Consider the following 21,963-nt stretch of genomic DNA (forward strand, 5'->3'; position numbering starts at 1 on the left):
TAAGCTTATTTATTTATTTATTTATTTTTATTATTTATTTATTTATTTATTTTTATTTATTTATTTATTTTTTTGAGATAGGGTCTCACTGTATTGATGTGTGTAAAGTGCCGTAGCATCACAGCTCACATCAACCTCATCCTCTTGGGTTCAAGTAATTGATCCTTTTGCCTTCACCTCCTGAGTAGCCAGGAATACAGGTGCCCACCACCACGCCCAGCTAATTTTTCTGTTTTTAGCAGAGATGGTGTCTGGCTCTTGCTCAGGTTGGTCGAATGCCTGAGCTCAAGCAATCTACTCACCTCAGCTTCCCAAATTACTAGGATTATAGGTGTTAGCCACCAAGCCCAGCTTAAGCTTTTCAACACACATATCCATACTGTTTTTTCCACAAGTTGCACCAGTTTACATTCTCAACACCAGTGAGTCAACAACAGTCTCCCTACACTTTTTATAGCCCATGTGTCATGTTTAAAATTCGTTCAAATAATAGGACGTGTTATCTTTAGTGCGGATTTTGAAAAGTCTTGAATATCTCATTCTTTTCCTTAGTTTTCATGATGGAATTGGTTGTTCTGTAGGAAACTACACTCCTTGTCACTAGAAATAGTTATTAAATGAGAAACCAAATAATCATTATTCAGGAAAACTGGCTATTTATTCCGAGCATCATCTCATCCTCTGTAAAATATAGATATCACACCTGCCTTACCTATGACGTGGAGATACTATGAAAATCAAATGAGATAATGCATGTGGTAGTTCTTTGAAAATTAGAAGAAGCACATCCATGTAGCTACTGTGAAGAATCCCTGCATTCACTGAGTAACTACTATGTGCCCAGTACTCAGCTAGGCATTTTACATCCCTTATTTCATTTAATCCCCACAAGGTATTGTTTTATTTACATTTATTTATATTTATGGAAGTATGATTAGCTCTGTCTCAGAAAAGAAAATACCTAAGATAACCCAACTAGCAAGTGAAAGGCTATCAGTCATGTGGAGATGAGTTCCCAAAGTTAATTTCCTTCTAAGGCGTTCTTGTGATCTGCCACGTGGATTGCGGGATGTTTCCTCAGTTCTTTTGTAATGAGGACTTAGCTGGATCTTTCCCCAGCAAAGGGAAGCTGCTTTTTTTCCCCTCACACCTCTTAAAACATGCGTTTAGTAGACTCAAGAATGAGTTTTCTTTCTTTCTTTTTTTTTTTTTTTTTTGAGACAGAGTCTCACTATGCTGCCCTCAGTAGAGGGCATGGTGTCACAGCTCACAGCAACCTCAAACTCTTGGGCTTAAGCGATTCTTTTGCCTCAGCCTCCCAAGTAGCTGGGACTACAGGCTCCTGCCACAGCACCTGGGTATTTTTTTTTGGTTGTAGTTGTCGTTGTTTGGCAGGCCCAGGCTGGATTCAAACCCGCCAGCTCTTCAATTTAAGACACATTCTTAAGTTGAAGAATTCAAGAACATCAGGAGTTGAAAAGACTTTTTTGATCTTTGATTCTAATGTCCACTTACAAAACTGTTTCTCAAAGAAAATAGAACCAATTTCTAAACAACTAGCTTAGAATTATAAATTATATTTGGCAAGAGCCCTGAGATCGTCTGGTCCAATCACCATCTTAACACATGAATAGTCCTTTTATATGATATTTGATGTGGGATTGCAACCTGTACTTGAATACTACATTAATGAGGATTTTCCAGTGTCTTGATGAGGCTGGCTCTAGTTGCTAGAAAACCATTGATTATATGGAAGTAAAACCAGGTCCCTAAATTTCTATGTTATTATTGTGTTTCTATAGGCAAACACATTATATTTATATCTTCTCTAATGTCCCTTCAAGGATTTGAAAATATCTAGTCTCCTACTTCTGCAGAGTAAATATTCCACAAGCTCAGGGTTTTCTTCATCGGACCTAATTTCTAATTCTCATACCCCCAGTGATTAATATTCTTAAGTTTAAAATATTTCTTTAAAAATATGGCACATAGAATAGACTATACTACTTAAAATGAAATGATGGGTTCAGGGGACATTAGCCCTTTTCTCCGAGTCTGTTAATGTTTCTATTCATGTCCTGAGAATGCTCTGACTCCTAATCAGGCACCATATTTGGTGGAGCAAAACCTAGTGGGTCTTCTTGTCACAAGAATTTCCTTCAGTCAAGTATCTCAGTCTCTCTGTTCTAGCTTGACTTTTAGGGGAGAAGCTTCCGGCTTCCATTAAACGCCCTACTTTTCTAAATGACCACACAAACCATTTAATAGGTCTTCTTAAGCATACCACATCTCCCCCCTTTTTTCTCAAAATAAAGACACTTGGCCATCTGGGAGTAGAGACTTTAACTCATTTGAGTTGTTTTATAACCTTCTGTTCTAATTGCACTTTCCATTTCCTCTCAGCAGAGTCAGTTTTAACTTTTCTCAAAACAGAGCATTCCGTTTAGTGGATGAGACAGAGGCAAAGGAGTTGAGTAGCAGCCCAAATTGGTTGGTCTAGAAAGAATTGCAGACCATGAGGGCTAGCAGACACCTTAGAGATGCCAGCAGTTACTTTATACGTGAGGAAGAAAGGCCCTGGGACCCGCAGCCTGGCCCAAGTTCTCACACGAGGAAGAGTTGGCCCTAAAACCCAGATGTTTAAATTCCAACTGCTATTTCCCCTTCTCTAGCACATCATATGTATCTATGACTGTGTGGTTAGAACTGCATTTCTAGAACTTTCCATCTCTAATGAATTGTATTGCATTTTAGAGTTTCTGATGTGATTTCTTTCCTATGTTCTTTCTTTTTGTGTGTATGGAAAGAGGTGCCTTCTTCTTAAAAGTTAGTAAAAGTTAAAGGCTGAACAAGTTGTTTCATAACAAATATTTATTAAGAGCCTGCTAATTCCAAATCTGAATAAAATATCATCGTTGCTAGCAAGAGAAAAAGGAGAGAGAGAGAGAGAGAGATGCTTCTTCCATGGCCCACCGACCTTTGCTCAATGAACTGAAAAACAAGAATAATAATATCTTCTTTCAAGGATTACTGTTATGGGGGAATAAACTATACATTGCACACAAAGCACCTACCACAATGCCTGGCTCAAAGTAATACCCCATCACTCTATTAATTCTTCTGTGCTCATGCAATTCTAACTTCTGTGTTAATTTAACTCTATTAATTATTCTGGTTAGTTTTAACTTCACATTTTTAGGTTTGGAACAATTGCTAGGAAAAGGGGAGTGTGGTGAGTATTCTATTTTTTTTGTCTTTATTTTTATTTTTTTAGCAACACATTTCAAACCTAGAGTATTCTATTTCTAAGCATTTATAAACTCCAGCATATGGTTATTAGATCTCAAGTTTCCCATAATTTTTCATTATTTCCATTTTTTATTTTTCAACAGAATTTATATTGTAAGAATTATTTAAGGAAGCTGGGCTCAGCTTGTAATCCTAACACTCTGGGAGGCCAAGGAGGGTGGATCGTTTGGGCTCAGAAGTTTGAGACCAGCCTGAGCAAGAGTAAGACCCTATCTCTACTAAAAGGAGAAAAAGCAGCCAGGTGTTGTGGCACCTGTTGTCCCAGGTTCTTGGGAGGCTGAGGCAAGAGGATCGCTTGAGCTCAGGAGTTTGCGGTTGCTGTGAGCTGTGATGCCACAGCACTCCACCGATGGAGATAGACTGAAACTGTCTCCAGTTAAAAAAAAAAGTGTATGGTGCCCCACGATCATAGTAATGTACACAGCTATGGTTTAATAAAAATAAAAATAAAAAGAAGGAGGAGGAAGAATTATTAAGAACTCAGACTTAAATTCTTAAATTCAAGTTAATTCCTGAGGGGTCCTGCCTCTTTGGGAGCCTGTGTTTGTTCTAGCACAGTTGACACAACTCACCTCCTGGTCTAGTGCCCCTCTTTTTTCTCCTTTCCACCCATCACACTCTCCCTGCCAGCCACTCTGGCACAAGGACAAAATTCACCAGACTCCAGAGCAACATGAGAGTCTCTGCCCTGTGAAATGGATATGTCAGTCCTCTGATTAATGCATGTTAGAACATGATTGATTAGACAGCATTTCATGCATATTATCTCATTTGATAATGGCAAAGCTTTAATGAAGCTTCTCTCATCCTTTAGCCCATTTAGAGCTGGAGAAACATTTCTGCACATTGTATTGTTTTGATATTTCTCATGGAAGATGGTGGGAGGAAAGGGGTAGATAAGAGCCTGGAGTTTGGATATTACGGACATTTGTTGTCATGTTGGAATGTGCAAGTTCTCTACGAGGATGCGCACCTTTCATATCTAGTCTTTTCTACAAGGAAGGCCTGTGAGGATGTGTACACAGTGAACTGGCTGCTTTTTTTTGTTTGTTTGCTTGTTTGAATTTTATTGGAAAGTTGAACTGTGAATCTCAAAGTTAAAATGTGGAAACTTAGAAGAGCAATACGACCAGCCACGAAGAGTTCTAGTGCTGATAAGGGCTCTCGGGAGGTGGGGGAAAGAAGCAAGCAGAGGAAGAAAGAATAGAGGAAAAGAAAGAGATTTCTCCAGCAGTTGTAACACTACAGCTTTCAGAGCTAAATACAGTCAAGGCCAAAGCATTAATTAATTGGATACTGGTAGGTATTTAAAAGGAAAGCACACACATTTTCTATACTTCGAGGAGTCTGTTCGGGCGTTAGTGTGGCAATATTACTGTAAAATGCCCAGTATCTACCCAAAGAACTCAAATGAACAGAAATTCAGTTTCTCAATCAACAGCTTGAGTAGGGATTGTATGTTTCAGAACATTAAAGTCAGCGCTATAAAAATTATCTTTCGCTTATTCATCCATAAAGAAGATTATCACAAATAAGCATCAGATGGGATTTTTGCTCACATTTATTAGGGGAATTATTGACTCATGAAAGAAGAAAATTATGCAGTTTTTATGATGATTCATCATTTGATGCTTTTGCGAACAAAGATGCCAGTTTTTATAAATGCAATTTACATCTCTGCTCCGGACCTCTCTATATTCAAGGGAGGCTTATCAATGAGTTATATGCAATCTTGTATCTAACAGCTCATTTCCAAATGCCAGCCACCAGCGGTTAGAAATGACCACTGTTTCATTCTGACCTGAAATTAAATAACTGATCTAATGAACAGGTGCACTGTCACGATAGACTCTCCACCCAAGACCTGACCGCCTGCAACTTGTCACCTGCTAAGCAGAGACAAATAAAAAGCAAGTACATCATGTCCTCCTTTCAAAGCACATTTTCCCCAGATGTACTTGCAGTACTTTAAAGATTTCCCACAAGGTGGCAGAATTGTAACATGTGGAGATTGATGAGCCTCAACTCAGGTCCTGATTTTGTTATTGTTGTTTTAACACATTTCAGAGATCAGTGTTTCCAAAACAACACAGGTGAAGCATCATGTCCATCAAAGCTCAGACTCCTTCAAGCTCATGTTAACTTAGATAAGAAAGATTCATCTTGCAATGACCATTCTTTAAAGGTTCCTTAAAATTGCCTCATTAGAAGTTCCTCTTTCTAGCTCTTTTGCTTAGCTTAGATTTCTGCGGGAAGCGAGGTTGAAAATGTCCTCCCTGGCAGGCTCATTTTATTCCTGTGCAAAACACCGGGCTCTTGCTGTTCCATCCTACGTGCTCCCCTTTAAAGTGCTACAAGAAAGAAGGAAGGTTGAGCGAGAGGAGGAGCAGCTCCCCTCACCATGGAACGTGAGGGGAAGGACAAGAAGGTGACAGCAGACCGACCATGGACGGGCCTGCCCTGCACCCACTGTGATGTCAGACTTGGCTTCAGTTCACGCAGGGGAGAGTGATGCACTGGAGACTTGATCCAGGCTGGTCTCCCTTCAGCCAAGCAAGGGGCGAGATCTACACTTGCACCAAAACATCCCGTTTAAACTCTAAAGTACATCCATATAAAAACCCTCTTCCACCAGGACTTCTCAGTCCTTTCCCAACTGCCAACAGTACAAAGGAAGGGGACCAAAGTTTTATTAAAGCGACATTGATAATATCCACCTGATTGCACATCGATGATCATCTTGAGTGTCCTTCAAGAAAAAATTCACCTGGATGGTTTTATTCTTTAAGGTTACCTAGTAGAGGGATCAGCTTGTTATCATTCTCTTTTATACCACTGGCCAATCTAAGAACACTGTTTTATGCAACATTGCTTCTAACTGCTTCTTGAGATTTACTCATTGCAAAAGGGAAGCAGGATCCCCTCCCAGAGGCACTTCTCTTCCTGTGTTTCAAGCAGGTGTGCCTCATAAGCACTCTTAATTAAAAGGACCTCAACAAAGTCCCTGTCATTTTCTGGTCAAAGGGCTTTGTTTTGTTTTTCTTGTTTTTTTTTTCCCAAAAATGGCATAAGCAGGACCTTTCCATCTGGAAAATATAATATAATATGATAAAGCACTGCTGCTCAATTCAGAACCAGTTTTAGAAACACCTGTCCCCTCCACCAGCAGGCAAAGGGACTATGGTGTTTGGGCTTCCAGGGGACAGAAGTTGGCCACACCATACAGCTGCTACCAATAAAATTTAACTGCCACCTTGAGGGAGAAGGACCAGAAAATGTCCTTGAAAAGTTTTAAAATTATATTTGAAAAGTTATTTGATAGTAACATTCATATATAATAATGGGACCAATGACTGTAATAATAGCAATGCGATGGACATAACCTACTGGTTATTTTCTTTTAGGCAACACATTATCGTTTCCTAATTCTTCAGCATTCATTATTCATTGACTTTTCTTTTCTTTTTTTTTTTTTTTTTGAGACAGAGTCTCACTTTGTCGCCCTCACAGCAACCTCCAGCTCTTGGGCTTACGCGATTCTGTTGCCTCAGCCTCCCGAGTAGCTGGGACTACAGGCGCCTGCCACAACACCCAGCTATTTTTTGTTGCAGTTTGGCTGGGGCCGGGTTTGAACCCGCCATCCTCGGTATATGGGGCCAGTGCCCTACTCACTGAGCCAAAGGTGCTGCCCCTTCATCGACTTTTTCAATCTCTCAGTTTTCAGAGATGAGGGTTTAGAGATGTTTAGTGAAATTCTGCCCCCAATGGACTCACAGCAAATAGGAATCTCTTCGAGATTTCTGAGGAAGACTGTAGGCTGTGTACGTTGTTGAGATGGTCTTCTGTGTGGGAAGTACTGTGTGTGACAAGTTGAAAAATGATCCCAGTTCTATTAATAGCAGCATTCATAATAGAGACGTTTAGCCACCAAAGACTGTCCAATTGGGCTTTTTGCATGTAGTATAACGAGAAAGGTGCCACACTTTTATTCCAAAAAGGTCATTCAGCTGTGCAAATGAATAGCATTTCCCTGTCCTACCCACTGGGTCTTTGCATAGCTATATGAATTTCAGCCTTCACTTTCAGAATTTTCAGACTGCTCTTTCTAACTGACCATCTCCTGGGAAGCAAGAAGGGAAATGCTTCTGTGAAGACCAATTTTACAGCATTTCCAAACACTTTAAGCCTTTTACCTGCTGTGGCAGAGTGCTCCGTTTGAGATCAAGAAAAAAGAGAACAAGGCTTTCCCTCATCAAGTAAAAATTTCCTGCATGCTGCTGAGTCATCTCTGAGTACACTATGTGGGAAGAGCACCCTGCATCACAAGCCCGCCTTGGGCTACTTGAGAATCTGTGCTGACTCAGCGGCTCACTGGGGCACTGGCTCTTCCAGAGCTATTAAGTGTAGTTCTTAAAAACAGATACGTTGCTGAGAGTGTGCAGGTTATTTTCTCCTGCTCTGTGTGTTCTAAAAGACTTCCTAAGCAGCCTGTACACCAAGCTATCTTGTAAAAATACAGAACAGGAACAGGAACTGTGGCCTTGATAAGTTAAGTAGCCTTGATTATTTATTGAGCTGTGTGTTAGAGCAGTCAAATATGACCCACTTAACCAGGACTCGCTGTATAATTTGCAAGGTCTAGTGCAAAAGAAAAATTCAGGGCCCTTGTTCAAAAATTACTAAGAATTTCAAGATGGTGACAGCAGAACATTAAGCCACCTGGCTGCACAGCCGTGTACCTAACTCTCTCTTCTTAAGCACCCTAGGAAGATGATCTTTGAACAGTGGCAGTTGAAATGGTGTATGACGGGTTGTTTTTTAAAAATGTTCTGTGTTGCCTAGCAACTGGCTGAGGGCCTGAATGGGCTGACTTGCAGGTTGAGATACACTATCTTGAAAGTCTAAATTCGTGGAAACCTTCTAGTGGACTGATAATTTTGAAGGAAAAGTCATATAGTGGCAGATGGAAATAGGGAGGGCAAGAAGGAACACATTTTTCTGCTCCTATAACCCGGGTTGCTGGCTTATCATTTTCCCTGTTCAATCTTCTAAGAATAAAACTCTTCCTAAGTGAAAGTAAAAGTGAAAAAGAAATTCCAGCTTTCTCAGAAGTATAAACAATATTTTTCCTTAAAGAATAACAAAAAAATCAATCAAATATTTTTTAACGCATTCATTTAGCACTTCCAAGGTGTGATAGTCAAAACACTGATTCCCACTCACTGAGTACTTATTATACGTGCCTACTATGTGGGACATTACAGAAATGAATTGGAGACAGTTTTTATTCTTAAGTAATTTAAGCTTATATGAGGACATTAAGCTAATATACTGTGTATAAGAAACGATTAGACAGCATTCCCTTTGTAAAAAACAGAGTCTATCATCTCCTGTCTTTCTCTCCTTGGTATTTTCCAGGGTCCTTGTGCTGCAGAATCAGAGCCAGCCCTTTTGATGGGGAGCAAGCAATTTGGGCTTTCAAAAAACAGTCACGTTGCAATCGCATTTGATGACACCAAAGTTAAAAACCGGTATGTGTTATTCTGAGATATTGAGAAAGAATTGATAAGTGAAGAACTAAGTATTCTCATTTAATCAAGTTTAATCAACTACATTTATTAATTAATGAGGTTAGTTGTGTGTGTGTGTGTTTTTTTTTAATTCACTGAGTACAATAGAGAATAGAATTCTGTTTTTCTCAGCCTGAGAAGCCCAGTGGAAGAAATCAGTAGTCTTGGAAAGTTCTCATCTCTAAGAAGGTTTATTATTTCGCCGTATGAAAAATGCACCCAGAATATCTGACACTAGACTCTATTTGAGCACGAGAAGGCTTTCATGTCGTTTGTTTTTTGTTTTTGCAGTTTTTGGCAGTTTTTGAACCCACCACCTCCACATATGGGGCCGGCGCCCTACCCCTTTGAGCCACAGGCGCTGCCCTTTCATGTTGTTTGTTTACTTTGCATGCTTTTGTTTCACAGTCTGACGATCGAGTTGGAAGTGCGAACTGAAGCTGAGTCGGGCTTGCTGTTTTACATGGCTCGGATCAATCACGCTGATTTCGCTACAGTTCAGCTGAGAAATGGATTTCCCTACTTCAGTTATGACCTGGGGAGTGGGGACACCAAAACCATGATCCCCACCAAAATTAATGATGGCCAGTGGCACAAGGTAATAGTCCCCCAGATATTAGCAGGCACCTAAGAGGGGGTTGCTGGATGCTGAGCATTTAGCACTCCCCTGTGCCAGTCCTGTTCTGCCAGTGCACACAGAGACTCTGGGGTTACTGGGGGTGACAGAGGTTAAGAATACGACAAGTACCACAACAGCATATCACCGCCACACAATCACAACCACAACACAATCTTGGAAAATGGGACCGGATCTGAGTAGATTTATCTTTTTTGTGTGGTTTTTGGCCAGGGCTGGGTTTGAACCCGCCACCTCTGGCATATGGGACCGGCGCCCTACTCCTTGAGCCACAGGCGCCACCCAGAGTAGATTTATCTTTGACACTTCCATTCCTCATCACTGTACTATTGAGGGTCCAACGTGGCTACAAAGCTGCGGTGCTCAAACGTCTATCTACAAACTAGGCCTGGCAGCTGAAGACGTTTCTGCTGGTCTAAATGAGAAACAGGGGACAATAGAATGTGTTAATCAAATCATAAAGCTCTGTGCATTCAATTTAATAATATTTACTCTGAGATTATATTTTCCTGCTTCTGAGATGCTAAAAAGGCCTCTCTTTTCTAAAATAATATTCATCAAAAGTAAAAGTTGGTATCCCTAAAATGAATCCTAAGATGTACCTCCCCGCTGCAACACACACTGGTCTGGAAAAACCAGGAGTCTGTGACTCTGCTATGTCATGTTTTAAGGGGCTCTGAGGTATCATTTCCACTGACAGTCATTTGGAACAACTTTTAACATGTTGGCCTTACACCCAGAATCTGGTACCATTATGGGCACAGAAGGCTCATTTGCCAGCCTACTGTCCTCTTTGGCATGACTGCAAGTGGATAATATACTGCCTGATTAAAACAAAATCTCAACATTTGTCTCTGCACCTGTGATGGCCTATTAAAGTAAAGCTTCCCTAGGTAGACCAATAAAATTTTTAATTTTCAGTGTAGGATATTGATAGATGTTAGATTTGATATATTAACATACTTTGATTTATCATATCATAGAGAAAGGCAAAGAACCTCAGAAAAAGAAAAATATAGACTCAGAGTCCAGCAGTTTGTTATATAGACTCTTTGTATATCCTTAGGAGCTTGTGGCTAGCAAATATGGATCCTAATGATGGAACTCTCATTACGGTTTCTTTTCAACTCTGGCTAATAGAATAATAAATACGACACGTGAGAAAAAGACATATTGTTGGGCCACAGTGAGGCTGGAATTAAGAAAGGGAGCTTAGGGCGGCGCCTGTGGCTCAGCGGGTAGGGCACCGGCCCCACATGCCGAGGGTGGTGGGTTCAAACCCGGCCCCGGCCAAACTGCAACAACAACAACAAAAAAAAATAGCCGGGTGTTATGGCAGGCGCCTATAATCCCAGCTACTTGGGAGGCTGAGGCAAGAGAATCGCCTAAGCCTAGGAGTTGGAGGTTGCTGTGAGCTGTGTGACGCCACGGCACGCTACCAAGGGCGATAAAGTGAGACTCTGTCTCTACAAATAAAAAAAAAAAAAAAAAAGAAAGGGAGCTTAAATACTATCATGAGGCAAATTAAGGGTAGATTTTATTTTTTGGAGGTTTTAAAAAATTACTGCCCCAACCAGAGTAGTAAGACTCCTCTAACCCTGATCCAAACTCATTTTTAAGCCATCCTTGTACTCGGACTTACATGCTCTGTTTCCTAAATTCAGACTCAAGGTTTTCATACACAAGCCAGTCTTTACAATCCTTATTTCATCCTGTCTCAGAGGATAATTCACTCCACTGCCATAATTTCTACATTAGTCAAGCTTCCATCTTCCTCCCCAATGTTTACCATTAGCTGCTGCAGAAGAAGCATGCAGTCTGAGTGTGCTGCTGTTCTCTTGATTCTGCACAGGAAAGGCCTGTTGGGCAGAGGGACAGATCAGATCTGAAAGTGTGTTGGGAGCCCAGGCTTTGCTCAATTCAACTAATACACTTTGAAAACTGGTCATGAATTTTGCAACTCCCTTCATTCATGATGGTGTTATCGGCCTGCAAGTTTCCTTACAACCTGCCTACTACCTCTTGACACTACTCACATTTGGCAGCTTACAGAACAGACTTCAACCAAAACACTTACCCAGGAAAATTTTTTATTCTTTTGGCAATGGTAGTAGTCATGGAAAAGACAGAGTTTGAGATAGTCTGTAAAGTAGGTTTACTTCTGCTTATGTTATGGGTTTAACACATACCAGGCATTCTATAAATCATCTTGATTTTGGGGGGAGGGGAATATCCTAAAAGTTCTTAGATCTAATGCTCTGCATATTTAGAATTTGTTCCAGAATGGCATTCATAATCCTTCTTCCTTCTTTCTTTGTAGATTAAGATAATGAGAATTAAACAAGAAGGAACTCTTTACGTAGATGATGCCTCCAACAGAACCGTCAGTCCCAAGAAAGCTGACATCTTGGATGTTGTGGGAATGCTGTATGTGGGGGGATTACCCATCAACTACACTACCCGAAGAATTGGTCCAGTAAGTGTCTAATATCTTCTTTGTTCCTTATTTATCTGGCTGAGTCATTTATTTATGTATTTCGAATTATGAGGCCACATGGGCCCATGATCATCTTTTCTCAGAAGTTACAGAACGTTTTCCAGAGAGGTCTGACTATGAGAGGCAATACCACAGAACTTGAGTGTGGGCCCTGGAGCCAGAATCCCTTGGTTTGTCTGATCAAGTATTTCCCAGTTTTGTTGCCTGGAACAAATTAATCTTTGACCAAGTTCCCTCTTTGCAAAACAGGCTAATGCTAATACCAAACAAAGTTGATGAAAAGATTAAATGGGGGAATATATTTAAACTGCTTGAAAGAGCACCAGGCATACAGAAAACACTAGACAAAAAGGAAGATGAAAATGATGGTACCCATGGTGTTATATCAGGACAGGGGGTTAGTGAATATATTGAGAGGAAGCATTTAGAGCACAGTTCTCCAAGTTTGGATACAGAATTTTAAGTTCTCACAATGTTTTAAATCAGTATTCACAAAATAATTTTTTGTCAGGCCATGTGTCCTGGTTTGCCTTGGAAAAGGTTATTCTAAGAAGCAAGCATGTTTTCAAAGACCACACTAGGTACAAATGGGATGCATTTCTATACTCAAGTTGGAATGCATGATAACGTAATTGGTTCATTCATTCAAGACAACCATCCATTTGAGTTGTAATTCTCAGCATTTGGCTTCCCTTGTGGATAATTAGCGTCACTTTCCTTCCACAGCACTGGATATGCTTCCTAGGTCTTTCAAAAACCAGAGTCTCTGGAGTGACAATGGCAAAGCCACTAACTGAAATTTCTAAAACCAAGTACAGTATGATGGGACAGCACATGACTGAGTTATTTCTAAATTCCTTGAACCCTGAATGTTTCATGCAAACTCTCATTTTTAACGTGCATGGGTGTTTTCTTATGGGAGGGTCCACTGCTTTCCTTAGATTTTCAAACAGAAGAAGCACTGAACCAAACATAATTACCTTTGCAAATAGAAATTGAACATAAATTATGAAAAAATTTATATATAGTAAGGTTAATAAACTATTAATAGAAACATGAAATTGGTGACATAAGAGACCAATTAAAAATATGCTTACGGGGCCCATAGCTCTGTCACACCAATGGAGATTTAGCGTGCAGTAATTAGAATGTCAGAACAATCAGATTCCAGGGTAGATGCATCTTAGTTGAGAAGCACAGGGGTTGCTACACCCATGCTGTGAGGTCTGGTGATATACAGAAGCCACACAGCTTTGGGAGGTGCCCAAGGACAGCCAAATGATGACACATGCAGAGTATCCCAGAGATGACTATATTCCACATAAAGGCAAAGTTCTGCTGAAATTTAGCATCTTGTTTTTCCCCAATCTGAATATTTAGGTGACCTACAGCATTGATGGCTGTATCAGGAACCTTCGCGTAGCAGAGGTCCCTGCTGATCTTGAACAGCCAACCTCCAGCTTCCACGTGGGTATATGTTTTGCAAATGCTCAGAGGGGAACATATTTTGATGGAACAGGTTTTGCCATAACAGGTAAGGCTCTTCCATTTCCTTCCTGCTGAATATTAACCAGGTATAAATACTAACTTCTTGCTTGTATTAAGAAAATAAAAGTCCCATGGTAGTCCCCTAAACTAGTATCCTTTATTTAAACCAGAAATAAACTTATAGAAGTAATTTTAAAAAAGCCCTCTTAAAAATTCATATATTTGAAATGAAAAGAAAAAAATTCATGTGTCTGATTCTGATGAGAACTAACAGCAAAAATAAAGTAAAAGCCTATTGCAAGAGTTTATTCCATCTTTTTCACTGGAGATCAGTAACAGCAAAGTAAATGTCATTCTGCAAGAAGGATCATAGATTTAAACTATGCAGTTTCTCTATCTTCCGGTTTTCTCTTTGTATCTTTCTGAAAGTAATATACCATGAAGGCTCTATTTCTTCATGTCCTCCTCCTCAGCACATACATGTACATATAATGCACACACAATTCACACACAATGGGGACCATTTCTTCCTGGTAGTAATGGTGAACGGCACCGTTCCTTGCTTTAAGTATTCCTCCCACTCCCTCCCTACTAAACATTGCCACTGTGGATCTGGATCACTGATCATGAATGTACAGTTTGGAAAGTAAAATAAGAAATAACCTAAACATAATAATTTTAAAATATGACAATATACTTCAAGATAGAACCAATCCTATGGTTATTATAAACACATATATTTGTTCATTAGAAAGAAATTAATGAGTAAATAATATGCAAAGGTTATTATAAGAAACAAAAGTAAATAATTTAGAATGTAGGTTTTTTCCTTCAAGAATATATTATCAATAGTTAAGATTCTATTTGTTCAGAAATCACAAGAAGGCAACTAAAAATGATGAAACACTATGAAAGTTATATAAGCAAAGTCCCACAGATATTTAGAAGAAAGATTAATTTTGGTTGAGGAAATCAGGAAAGGTTTCATGGAGGAATTGCATCTGAGCTGGGATTTAGAAGATGATTTGAATGCTCCCGTGCAAAACACCGTGGGACGTCAAAGAATAGGACCCTTCAACAAAGTATGAGGGGGGAAAGGCTACCTTTGCAGAAGCAGGAAACAGAAAAACATAGGACATGTTAAATATTGAAATGTTGAGGGTTATGTTGAACCCCAGAATCCATGTGCTGTGCAAATCCTAAGGCTTCCCCAAGATATGGCTAGCATCCTCTGAGTCAGACTTGATGGCAAGCTGCTCCTCAGATTCTGCAGTTAATGGGTTGACCTGCCATTCTGCCTGGCCTCTTTTGGTTTTGAGTTAAACTGGACCAGAAAATTAACCACTCCGCTAATTTCCAACAACTCCTGCCATCCCCTTAACACACAGTGCAATCTCATCTACATGAGACATAGATGGTCAGAGGAGATTACTTCACTGGAAAACATACACCTTCAATTTAATCTTTGACGTCTTTGTTCTTAAAAGCTTTCTGGCCACCAGTCCCTGGGGATTTTTATTGGCCTTTTCATTCCTTCTGTCCTCAGCTGAACTTTGTGTCATTCTTCTCTTCTCCTTACTTCTCTCTTCATGTTTTGTTTCTCAGAACAACTCAGCTTCTACACTTCATTTTCTGTCTTTTGCTAATTTGGGGGCACAGGGGTTAGGGATCTCACTATATTGCCCAGGCTGGCCTCCAGCTTCTGGGCTCAAGTGATCATCTTACTTAGCCTCCCAAGTAGATGGGGGCTCACCACCACTTCTAGCTACTCTTCACTCTTAAAATTGTGTATAAATCCACCTTTGCCCATCCACACCCATCAAGATTCTCAGTAGAACAAATTATCTTTCATGTGACAAGTACCATTCTTCACTGGAGACAGGTGTAGTTACACATAGCCTTTAGTTCTGGCCTAATAAAGAGAAGACCTGGAGAGAATTCCCATGAGCATTTCCCTCATGCTCCACACAGTTGATGTGGTCTAAATTGATCTTAACCAATCACCTTGTTCCCTAGAGACAGATCTTAAATACTTACCCAAAGATTAAGTTAATCAATGAGCCAAATTTGGAAAATTAATTGGATGAACTAAAGAAGAATCATACTTCAGCTCTATTCATACGTCCACCCTTAGTGTGCTGTTGCCTGAAATTTCCCATCAAAACTGAACCTTCAGTTTCTCTATTTGTTAATAAAATGTTCAGCAACTTTTGAAGCTATTCAAATGAGTATTATTTAGAGTGCTCCAATAAAAGTTTGCAGAATAATCACTGAAATGCTTTTCTCAATTCAATGAAGAGACTTCTAACATAATCATACCTGGCTGGGAGATTCTTTGAGTCAATCTCAGTTCATATTCCTTTATTCAACAAATACATTCTAAACTTCCATGATGTGCTAGATACTTTGGTAGGAAAAGGGATAAAACAATGAGCAAGACAGACAAACTCCTTGTCCTCATAGAACTTATTTTGTAGGAGGGAAGGTAGCCAAGAAAATAAATAATAACTATAGAGTGTGTTACATGACACAATGGTGAGAGTACTTGCAGGTTACTTGGGAGTCTGGAACTTCATCAATAATTATAACTGGGTAGCATTTGAATTAAAATCTAGTAAAACTATTGTATTGTACCAATTTTAATTGAAAGTCTCCATACTCTAATCTGTAAATTTTTTTTTTTAAATCTTCATTTTACAGTTGGTGGATTCAAAGTGGGATTGGACCTTCTTGTAGAATTTGAATTCCGTACTACTCAAACCACTGGAGTTCTTCTGGGAATCAGCAGTCAAAAAATGGATGGAATGGGAATCGAAATGATTGATGAAAAAGTGAGTGTCAGCAGTTCCAACATTTATGACCACTTCACGACATTGTTGACGTGTGGAGAACTCTGCACTCTTTGTGGGGAGAAAGCCCAATTAATTCTATCTTTTCATCTTTCCGGATTATCTCAATTTGTGTGTGTTTTCAGCATAATTGTTCTGTGGACCTGTATCAACGTTAGATCTGTTAATTCTACAGCAAGTCACTTGTTTAGCTAATAATGAACCCAATAGTTGGAGCTGTCAAGCTCTCACTATGTTGCTGAAAGGACACTGTCATTCTCTTCTTTATGAATAGTCCCTGAAAGTAGCGATCCCAGTGGTAGGAAAGGAGAAGGCTGGGATCACCTAACCTCAATCAGCCTCTTATAACGGGGTAAGACATCTCTTTGAAGTCAAGATAGCCAGCTGATATATCAGCTTCTTGGTTTTTATTTTAAAGCATCCAGATACCATTTCCAAAATATATATATGTATGTATTGGGTCATTTTTGTTTTTATAGTATTAATCTAATTTGAAACATCTATCTGCACTCTAGCCCAGGAAATAGAGTGAGACCCTGTCTCAAAAATTAACAAGCAACTCTGGTTTCTGCAGTGAGACAGCTTGTGAAATACACTTAGTACTACAAGGAGTAGGTGAAATGAGAGGGCAGAGCAGGACATTTCACAAGGGTGCTCTTTGGCTTTTAAGTAGGAATCATACTTCAGCTCTGTTCATACGTCCACCCTTAGTGTGCTGTTGCCTTACAAAAAAAAATCGCTTGGTGACCAAAATACCCTCTCCTTGCCTCTTCCCTCCTTCCCCTTAGTCCTCAAAGCAACTTCAGAGGCAATACTGAAAAAAAAAAAAAAAAACAGCAACAACAACAACAACACAAAAAAAACACAAGAAAAGCTCCAGGAGCTTAGAGGCACAGAAGTGTGAACAGACAAGCAGCACTTAATAGTTTTGTCTAATTTAAAAAACCCATTTTACCATATCTTGTTCGAGTAAGCTTCCCTTTATTACCTGCTTGTAAACAGTTACCGTCAACATGTCCTGTATCATGTGTCTTTCCCAGAAGCCCCTTGCACATGCAAAATCTTGTTATGATAAATGCCACCCAGTACAGTAAATTCTCCACTCACGTTTCCACCACTCTACCGTGTACAAACTTTTCACCTATTTACTTGCACTTTTTTCTTTTTAAAAAACCCATTTCTTTTCTTTTACCTTGTCAAATGGGTTGCCAAACTAATGGTTTTAATGTTTGAATATGTTTCTTTCTTTCATCAGCTTCAAAAGAATTCTGCCATCTCAAATTTCAGAGGCCTTGCCATATTATGAAAAACAGATTTTTCTCATTTAGACAAGAACTTCTAATCTAAATTCTTCCTTGTTAGGAATTTAACTGGCCTTCTGGCTCAGGTCTTCGGCATCTGCGACATGAGACAGCCCCCAAAAGTAATTTATGTAGCTCTCAATTTTGAAACCCATGAGGGAAAAAATGCAATTAAAACATCAAAAGTTTAAATTAAAAAAAAATTCTTTAAAGTGAATTTGTAAACCAAATTATTGAGTCACTTTAAACAACATCTTTTAAGAAAATTTTATAAGATTTGCTAAGAACTCTCACGCTCTAAAAAGATCTGTGGTAGGATTTTTCCCTACACGTAAGTAGGTTCTTTTCTTGTCTGTCACCTGGCCTCAAATTTTCCTGAAAGCAGAATTACTACCAGCTTTGCACATCTTAACTATTACTCCCCCAAATGTCCAAAGCAAAGAACATAATTTGTGACTTTTAGCGGTTAGATTTTATTTTAATTTATGCTATGTCCCATTATGTTCACTTCAAACAATTCCGACCCATGCCTTTCTAGAGACCTGATAATTTTTCCTATGTGAACCATTAGGATGCCTCTGTAATGAAACCATCTATGACTGTTCACTTTGCTACTTTCTAGCTTATGTTTCACGTGGACAATGGCGCTGGCCGATTCACTGCTGTCTATGACGCTGGGATCCCCGGGCATCTGTGTGATGGACAGTGGCATAAAGTCACTGCCAACAAAATCAAACACCGTCTTGAGCTCACAGTAGATGGGAACCAGGTAGAAGCCCAAAGCCCAAACCCAGCTTCAACGTCCGCTGACACCAATGACCCCGTGTTTGTTGGCGGCTTCCCAGGTGAGTGTTGGCCACTCAGGCATGAATTTCTTAGCTCTATTTTGTTAGGGGGGTTGAAAACATTTATATTTATATAAGTATGTCCAAGAACGTGTGCTTAAGTGTGCCTGCTTCTTAGCTTCAGCGTCTACCCCCATAAATAACACCTTGCCTGAAGTTTCCAGTGTGTAAAATGATCATATATAACTTACATAAACCACATGGGACTGAACTTTTCATGATAGCCCCGAAAGTTTCATTCATGGAGAGATTGAGGCTAGAGGAAATGAATTTGGTCTATAAAAGATATGAGGCATTTAACAGCAATTCAAGCCAAAGTTGTTATTCTTTCAGATTTTTTAAAAAAATTAATATACCAGAGGAATCATAAAAGGTTATGGAACTTATTTCCTCAAGTTCTGGAAATCATTGAGTTAAATGTAGCTAATTTCCCCCTTAGGTTAGTATAAAGTTTATATTTATATCACAAAGAAATCCAAGCAATAAATCTACATTCAGAATCATTCTCCAGCATGTTAAATATAGCATGTGAACCACAGAGAGCCGCCTAAAGTGCCCATAAACAATAGTGGCCAACTTGATGAGGAGTAAGCCAAGTGCCTCTTAATAGGTAGTGTAATAACATGGTCTCCCGGAATGATCTCTCATCATTTTGTCAAGAGGAACTTTTGTCCCCATTTATATAAATCTCTGCTTAAAAAAAAAAAAAAAAACAAGCAAAATGTGTAGTGAGCAGTGGTTGTCAGAGCAAAAGATAGGCAAGAGGTGGGGGCAGATTGAGAACACTTCTTTCCAAGGTTGCTTCTGGATTTTAAAAAGATCTTTTTTTTACTTTAATCAGGATAAACCCCAATGTGTGAATAATATGAAGGGGATAATGTACTTCTCAATTCAGTCTATGAAATGGGATCCCAGGTAGCACCAAGAAGCCCTTTTTAAAAGAAAGGCCTCTTTAATAAAGGGAAGATTTGTACGTGAGTTTCCAACCAGCTTCACCTGCAGGGATTTCTTTTGCCAATAAGAAAGTGAGGATACATGTGAAACTTAGTAAATGTAGAATGTAAATGTCTTAATACAATAACTAAGAAAATGCCAGGAAGGCTATGTTAACCAGTGTGACGAAAATGTGTCAAACTGTTTATAAAACCAGTGTATGGTGCCCCATGATCGCATTAATGTACACAGCTATGATATAATATTAATAAAATAAATTAAAAGAACAGAAAAAAAAGAAAAGTGATAAAGTCACCTTTAAAATCCTCTTGTAATAACTCAGTATTTAAAGTATTTGATTTGGTTTATTTGACCACATAAAAGTTTATAGTTTTAGGGCAGCACCTGTGGCTCAGTGAGTAGGGCACCAGCCCCATATACCAAGGGTGCCAGGTTTGAACCCAGCCCTGGCCAAACTGCAACAAAAAAACAGCCAGGAGTTGTGGCAGGCGCCTGTAGTCCCAGCTACTCAGGAGGCTGAGGCAAGAGAATCGCCTAAGCCCAAGAGCTGAAGGTTTTCTGAGTTGTGACACCACAGCACTCTACCAAGGGCGACAAAGTGAGACTCTGTCTCAAAAAAAAAATAAATAAAAAAAAGTTTATAGTTTTAAGTCACAACTCTAACTTTGTTCATTCCAAACCAAATTGTTTGATGTCTCAAAATATATCATTCTGGATGTTTTCATATTTTATAACACATAATATTTTATTTTATTTTATTTAGACAGAGTCTTACTTTGTCACCCTTGGTAGAGTGCCGAGGTGTCATAGCTCACAGCAACCTCACACTCTGGAGCACAAGCGATCCTCTTACCTTAGCCTCCCAAGTAGCTGGGATTACAGGTACCTACCATAACACCCAGCTATTTTTTAGAGACGGGTCTCGCGCTTGCTTATGCTGGTCTTGAACGCCTAAGCTCAGGCAATCTACTCACCTCAGCTTTCCAAAGTGCTAGGATTACACCACACCCAGCCTAATATATAACTATTTTAAAAGTTCATCCTTTTAAAGCTGAAAACAAAATCACCAGCTTTACAGGAAAGCAGCACTCCAATTTAATCTCAAACAAACAGTTGACTTTGAAATGTGCTCTTATCATGTAGAGAAGCCCCACATTTAAAAACTGAGCCTTCTTGCATTGTTTTTTTGTTTTTTGTTTTCCAGATGGCCTCAAGCAGTTTGGCCTGACGACCAACATTCGGTTCCGAGGTTGTATCCGATCCCTGAGACTCACCAAGGGCACAGGCAAGCCATTGGAGGTTAATTTTGCCAAGGCCCTGGAACTGAGGGGTGTTCAACCTGTATCATGCCCAGCCAGTTAATAAAAACAAATGTAACCCCAAGAAGGGTCCATCGCAGCAAGTGTATCAAGTATAACAAATACATTTTACCTATGTATATTAATAAAACTAATTTGTGCACATATATAGAATTCTTCCTGTATTCAGAGGGTGCTAATTCAGACCCACAACTGAATTTTAATTCATGTTCTTTTTCAATTCTATAAATATTAAACCAGTTATTTTATTCTAAATAATTGCTGCTATTTTGTGTGATTTAAAGGATAAAAGGCAACTGACCACAAATTGTTGAATTTCAACATACTCTGCAGGCATCTCAAGGAAAAGTGCTCAGATGTAATTTATGAAGGCAAATGTTTTAAAAACTTATTCCTATTAATACTTTCATCATCCTTTTCCATGTACGTTGGCATTGGCTTTCTGTCTAAGCCACCAAAAACAATTTGGATGTGGCATGTGTGATTGGGAGGAAATCAGTTTCCTTACTCTCTGTTTGTGAAAGCATTAGCAAATCATTTCCCTGATCCAAGTTCATTATTAGAAAGTTTAACTAGCCATATGAGTGAATACCTTTTTATGCTGAAGGTATAAAAGTATAGATTTTATGCTGAAGGTATAAGAGTATAGATCACATTCAGGCCAGAGAGCTTAATTACTTGATTTTCTTATTTGATAATGATTTATAGGCTTTGGGGAGATACCAGAACTAAGCTTCTGAATGACAATTAAGCACACATTTGATACTACTGAGGTTTTAGGCTCTTTTAAGTTTACAGTGTGATGTAAATGATGCATTTTTACTTACCAGGAAACAATGAACTGGAAACTTGAAAGGCATACTTCATTGAGTTTTTTGAACTGTCATTTGACCTAACAATTTCATTTTCTAAAAACATTCATGTGTTTTATTCTCCTTTTTCTCTGATTCCAAACATCTTCATCAAAGGGGTCCATGAGAAGACAGGCCTAGATTTTAATTCATCAACTTAAGAAGGAAATATTTCATTTGCCATATTTAGTGGAAATAGTCATAGTCTAACTCAGAACATTTAAAACAACAGGAGACTTCTCCCAGGATGGAAATTTTAGCAAAAGAAGAAGAATCCTTTCTGATAATGTTATCCACTAGGGCAGTGGTTCTCAACCTTCCTAATGCTGCCAAGTACTTTCCT

The 21,963-nt window shown here is 39.1% G+C and overlaps 1 protein-coding gene across 2 annotated transcripts in view; it reads left to right on the forward strand.

The window, feature by feature from the left end:
- LAMA2 (laminin subunit alpha 2) overlaps positions 1-21,024 on the forward strand; it is a 656,330-nt gene extending 635,306 nt beyond the window's left edge. For both annotated transcript variants that reach the window (XM_053591647.1, XM_053591648.1), the window contains 7 exons: positions 8,728-8,840; positions 9,288-9,477; positions 11,837-11,992; positions 13,394-13,547; positions 16,202-16,332; positions 18,274-18,496; positions 20,655-21,024. In XM_053591647.1, coding sequence (XP_053447622.1) covers positions 8,728-8,840; positions 9,288-9,477; positions 11,837-11,992; positions 13,394-13,547; positions 16,202-16,332; positions 18,274-18,496; positions 20,655-20,812 — 1,125 coding nt within the window. In that variant the 3' untranslated portion in view covers positions 20,813-21,024. The remainder of the gene's footprint in view (positions 1-8,727; positions 8,841-9,287; positions 9,478-11,836; positions 11,993-13,393; positions 13,548-16,201; positions 16,333-18,273; positions 18,497-20,654) is intronic.
- Positions 21,025-21,963: the final 939 nt, after the last annotated feature.

The sequence above is a fragment of the Nycticebus coucang genome, chromosome 5, assembly GCF_027406575.1.
Source record: "Nycticebus coucang isolate mNycCou1 chromosome 5, mNycCou1.pri, whole genome shotgun sequence".
In the NCBI taxonomy this organism is placed as follows: domain Eukaryota; kingdom Metazoa; phylum Chordata; class Mammalia; order Primates; family Lorisidae; genus Nycticebus; species Nycticebus coucang.